Source organism: Symsagittifera roscoffensis, chromosome 2 (assembly GCF_963678635.1).
Source record: "Symsagittifera roscoffensis chromosome 2, txSymRosc1.1, whole genome shotgun sequence".
In the NCBI taxonomy this organism is placed as follows: domain Eukaryota; kingdom Metazoa; phylum Xenacoelomorpha; order Acoela; family Convolutidae; genus Symsagittifera; species Symsagittifera roscoffensis.
Window position 1 is genome coordinate 38,152,029 of NC_087063.1, and position 6,135 is coordinate 38,158,163.

At 39.8% G+C, this 6,135-nt stretch overlaps 1 protein-coding gene across 6 annotated transcripts in view; it reads right to left on the bottom strand.

Moving 5' to 3' along the window:
* Window positions 1–6,135, bottom strand: part of LOC134839070 (neural cell adhesion molecule 1-like) — a 511,831-nt gene that overhangs the window by 375,943 nt on the left and 129,753 nt on the right. For all 6 annotated transcript variants that reach the window (XM_063854482.1, XM_063854480.1, XM_063854481.1 and 3 more), the window contains one exon: window positions 4,194–4,336. In XM_063854482.1, coding sequence (XP_063710552.1) covers window positions 4,194–4,336 — 143 coding nt within the window. The remainder of the gene's footprint in view (window positions 1–4,193; window positions 4,337–6,135) is intronic.

Consider the following 6,135-nt stretch of genomic DNA (forward strand, 5'->3'; position numbering starts at 1 on the left):
CAAAGGGATTCGGCCTCCTCCCTTCCCCGCGTTGTAATGTTTTGAGATATCCATTTTTGGCTGACGGACCCAAACATTTTCTAAAGTACTAATTTTTAGGAAGCAGCGCGCACCGAAAGAACGCGACTTTCTGGTAAAAACTTCCAAGAAGAGCCTGAAAACGAAGGGTCTTTTTAGTGCTTTGGGAGAGCTCGAACAAAGGTCGACAAAGTTTCGGAAAAATTTTTGAAAATCGGCATAACCACTCAAAAAAATACTAGATACGAGTTTTACCAACCTATCCGGCAAAAAATAGATAGCGTAACGAACAGACAGTGCACCCTCATCCAAAATTACTATATGAGAAAGCGACCCCGGTCCTAAACCCCGGATAGCAAAATTATCTTCATGTGCTTGAGAACATGAAAATGATTGTTACGGTAACCATCCGAACGTTTCTGGAGAAAAACAACAATAACTCGAACATTTTGAAGCATTTTGAAGCATACTCTAAGAAAATTAGTTATCCATAATTGCTGCTCGCATCCCAAGCGAGAACCTGCCATTTAATGAGCATTTTAAAAGCAGCGAGCTGTTTTACCTCGATGACAATTACAAATTCAGTAGAGATAATTCATGGAAATTCTCTGCCGATCGACCGATGGATAAATAAAGACAGTGACGGTATAAGTCAATAAAGCAAACTGTAGGTGAACAAAGACTCAAACTCGTCAAATTTATACCAAACGAAAAAAGCTTGAAAAATTTTACCCTTATTTTATAGTTTTTCACCATGCTTATGCGGATGTGTAGAATCTGAGTTCTAGGGTATTAATTGATGACAACGTAACACAGGGAAAAATCTACCTTGATACATTACAGAAGTTATCATTTATAAATAAAGGGTAACTTAGAAAAAAATAGTCATTTTCGGGAGAACGGTGGTGAATTGTTACGTCTCCGCTCTTAATCGAAAGGTCGGATGCTCGAGGCTCACCATGAACCGCGCTTGCAGCTTGAGGGGCAGGAAATATTACCCAGAACAGAAAACTAACCAAAAAAAATTACATATAGTTCCTCGAACAGGGGCAAAACAGCCGTTCTCCATGATCAGCTGTATAGCTCTTATGCTGGTCCTTTTCATTGTGGATGAATGGATTAAACTAAATTCGATGCCAAAAAATAGTGTCTTAAACTTGAAAAATGAGATCCCTTGTCTAAATACATTTGAAAACTGTTAATGAAAAACCTACTTCCACCAGCGGATTTAGGGGGGAGGGGGCGCGGACGCTTTCTCCCTTCGGGAATTCGAACCTCTGCCGACCCAAAGGGTCCCCTTTGTACTATTTTGAGATATACATTTTTTGGCTGACTGACCTTAAAATGTTTCTAAAGGGGCCTTGGGCGCCAATATATAATAATTTTGAGGGGGGAGCGCGCCCCGAAAAAACGCAATTTTTTATCCAAAAAGTGCATCAAAACGCCTTTTTGGCCTATTTTTTTTAAAACTTTGCATGCGGCGCAGAAGTTTTGGTCAAAATGGGGTTTAAATAGTAATTTGGGGGAGCTCAGAAAATGCCTACTTCCTGTTTTATCCCCCTGCTCGCTTCCTATTTTATCGAAAGCGCCTGGATACCATAAACTAATCCTTATCTCGACACTTGAGGGCATGGGTGGATTTTTCTTTGGGTGGGTGGTATGGGTGAGCGGAGTGGGGGCGGGTAGTAGGGGGCGGGTTCCCTTAGGGTCTGGTGTGATGGGGGTTTGGGGGTTGGACTCCTTGCTCAGTAGGGATTCGACCCCTCACCATTCAAAGGGTCACCCCTTTGGTCTTTTTTATGACGTTAATTTTTGACAGATTAGGGTCTTTATCGAAAATTACTCAGAATTATACTACATGGTTTTTTTTATTTGCTGTCCATACTAATTTTCATACAGGATTTAAGAGTAAAATTAGGATTGGTATTAGACCAGAGGCTGATTCACCCTCCCACAGTGATTCGACCCCCAGCCAACCCAAAGGGATTCGGCCTCCTCCCTTCCCCGCGTTGTAATGTTTTGAGATATCCATTTTTGGCTGACGGACCCAATTATTTTCTAAAGTACTAATTTTTAGGAGGCAGCGCGCACCGAAAGAACGCGACTTTCTGGTAAAAACTTCTAAGAAGTGCCTGAAAACGAAGGGTCTTTTTAGTGCTTTGGGAGAGCTCGAACAAAGGTCGACAAAGTTTAACAAAAATTTTTGAAAATCCGCCTTACCCCTCGAGAAAATACTAGATACGAGTTGTACCAACCTATCCGGCTGAAAATAAATAGCGTAACGAACAGACAGTGCACCCTCATCCAAAATTACTATATGAGAAGGCGACCCCGGACTTAAACCCCGGATAGCAAAATTATCTTCATGTGCTTGAAAAAATGAAAATGATTGTAACGGTAACCATCCGAACGTTTCTGGAGAAAAACAACAATGACCCGAACATTTTGAAGCATTTTGAAGCATACTCTATGAAAATTAGTTATTCATAATTGCTGTTCGCATCCCAAACGAGAACCTGCCATTTAATGAGCATTTTAAAAGCAGCGAGCTGTTTTACCTCGATGACAATTACAAATTCAGTAGAGATGTTTCATGGAAGTTCTCTGCCGATCGACCGATGGATAAATAAAGACAGTGACGGTATAAGTCAATAAAGCAAACTGTAGGTGAGCAAAGACTCAAACCTGTCAAAAATTATACAAAACAAAAAAGCTTGAAAACTTTTAACATTATTTTATAGTTTTTCACCATGCTCATGCGGATGTGTAGAATCCGAGTTCTAGAGTATTAATTGATGGCAACGTAACACAGGGAAAAATCTACCTTGATACATTACAGAAGTTATTATATATAAATAAAGGGTCCCTTAGAAAAAAATAGTCAGTTTCGGGAGAACGGTGGTGAATTGTTACGTCTCCGCTCTTAATCGAAAGGTCGGATGCTCGAGGCTCACCATGAACCGCGCTTGCAGCTTGAGGGGCAGGAAATATTACCCAGAACAGAAAACTAACCAAAAAAATTACATATAGTTCCTCGAACAGGGGCAAAACAGCCGTTCTCCATGATCAGCTGTATAGCTCTTATGCTGGTCCTTTTCATTGTGGATGAATGGATTAAACTAAATTCGATGCCAAAAATTAGTGTCTTAAACTTGAAAAATGAGATCCCTTGTCTAAATACATTTGAAAACTGTTAATGAAAAACCTACTTCCACCAGCGGATTTAGGGGGGAGGGGGCGCGGACGCTTTCTCCCTTCGGGAATTCGAACCTCTGCCGACCCAAAGGGTCCCCTTTGTACTATTTTGAGATATACATTTTTTGGCTGACTGACCTTAAAATGTTTCTAAAGGGGCCTTGGGCGCCAATATATAATAATTTTGAGGGGGGAGCGCGCCCCGAAAAAACGCAATTTTTTATCCAAAAAGTGCATCAAAACGCCTTTTTGGCCTATTTTTTTTTAAAACTTTGCATGCGGCGCAGAAGTTTTGGTCAAAATGGGGTTTAAATAGTAATTTGGGGGAGCTCAGAAAATGCCTACTTCCTGTTTTATCCCCCTGCTCGCTTCCTATTTTATCGAAAGCGCCTGGATACCATAAACTAATCCTTATCTCGACACTTGAGGGCATGGGTGGATTTTTCTTTGGGTGGGTGGTATGGGGGAGCGGAGTGGGGGCGGGTAGTAGGGGGCGGGGTACCGTCGGGTCTGGTGTGATGGGGGTATGGGGGTTGGACTCCTTGCTCATTAGGGATTCGACCCCTCACCATTCAAAGGGTCACCCCATTTGGTCTTTTTTATGACGTGAATTTTTGACAGATTAGGGTTTTTATCGAGAATTGCTCAGACTTATACTACATGGTTTCATTTTGATTTGCTGGCCATACTAATTTTCATACAGGGCTTGTTCGAAAAAAAAAAATTATTCAAATTGCTCAATCTGGGAATTTTCGCTGAACATTTTTGTACTAAACAACTACGCTTCGAAAATTGAGAAAAGCGTTGATGGTGAAATTTCTAAACAGCCATTGAGATAAATTGGGTTTCTAGAAAACGAAACTCAACTTTAAGATTTAAATGGGAAAATCAGTCGGAAAGTAATGTGCTCAAATAAACTACGTGAACAAAGAAGGTTAAATTAGTTTTTGGATGGATTATGTTAGTTTTTGCAGTTATACCTCTCCAGTGTAGATGGGTAGTGAGTTGAGAGTCCATGAGAACTTGTGGGGGTGTGGCTGTGCCTCCAAAACCACACATTTCACACTGAACTGTTCCGTTTCGGTCACGACCCTGCTCGCTATAGGCACCAAGCTGGCCTTGTCTAAATATAGCAACACAGTCCATTGAGGATAACAGTATGTTGTAGTTGCTCAAATAAATTAATCTAAATAACTGTTTTGGTACGGCCTGACCTTGAGTATGTACACTCCAAAGGTAAGAACTGACGTAATTGATTGTTAGTTTTTATGGAACAACATTCAATACGACAGCCCTAATTCTTTTTCTTTTTATTCTAGTTTAGTTTAGACTAGCATTTTAGGGGTACATACTTTAATTTTTTATTATGGCACAGTCTGCGGAGGATTTGAGGGTCGATTTTGTGGTTTTGCCAGAATGGAGGTACTCCCTTCATGTCTTATTTGTGATTTGACTGTGCCATAATAAAAAATTAAAGTATGTACCCCTAAAATGCTAGTCTAAACTAAACTTAAACATCCAACGTAATTTTAACGTAAAAAAAGAACCTACATAACTGTCGAACAAAAAATTTCGTACATGAAATATGGAGATAGACTCCCAAAAGGCTACCTAACAGTTTGTCCAGGAAAGGGCGCACATTGTGCATAATGTAACTATTAGGAGCACTTTACGAAGAACATTAAATCGAAAAAAAAATGAAAACTGTCCATACTTCTAAGCCTGTAGAAAAAAAACCCGTTTTTTTTTCTACTGAATACTCCAAAATATTAACTTTCTAGGTACTCCCGTTTTTTGTGGCGTTTCTAACGCCCGGACTGAAGCTGGCCTAAGAGTCAACGAGTATCATTCAGTTCTAAACGTGCGAATATTATAAATTACAAAGGTATAGAACTGCGAAAACATTTTTAAAAACGGAATATGAAGGTAGAACCTATTGAACAGGTTCACCCACTTTAAATCAGCGAGCCCCGCAAGCTTTTTGAAGAAAACTTTGAGACCTGCATCTCAAAGTTGATTTTTTTTTCAACGTAGCAGCTAAAATTACGAAAGTATCTGCAGGAGAAGTATGGTTACAAACTCGGATTAGAAGAAGGCATGTAGTCAATTTTTACACAGTTTTCTTTTCAGAACAAGTAGGTGAGAAATTTTTTTTTTGCGTTGGCTGTAAAACTATCTCTGCGGTCATTTCGACAACAATGTCTCCATTGAGCTGTCTTCTTAGTTAAAACACAATTGTTTTTTCTGCTAACGCTAAATGAAATCTGATTCAATCTCGAGTTCCTCGAACTTTCTCTCATCACAAAAATTATGGAAAAGTTTGTATTTTAACTCCTTTATTCTGAGCTTTGCATACTGAAGAACGAAAAAAACCAAAACATTTGACTCTTTGTAATCAAAATTTGGTTTCAACAGTTGTACCCTGTTTGAATATCTTTTCACAAAATTTTAAATTTGTTGAGGGTTTTTAGGATTTACTGAGCAAATCGACAAATTCCTGAAAATTGAAACCCAAATCCTCATACAAACAATTAGAGGGAACGATCATATTGTCAATTTCAAAAATAAAGCTACCCGGGTCGAGATACCGCTCAAAAACCGCTCAAGATTTGAGCGGTTTGAGCGGTTTTCCAGCAAGATTTGAGCGGTTTGAGCGGTTTGGGCGGTTTGGGCGGTTTTTTTTGGAAAAACCGCTCAAACCGCTCAAATTTTGCTTAAAAAACCGCTCAAAAACCGCTCAAAAACCGCTCATTTCTTGCGGTGATTTTTGAACGGTTTTCAAGCAAGATTTGAGCGGTTTTTGAGCGGTTTTTGAGCGGTCTTCCCGGTTCGAGGTCCCAGACTCAACGTTTCTCTTCTCTGCAAAACTCGAACGAACACGTTCATCCAGGGGCGACCAATATGTAGTAATTTTCCAAAAAG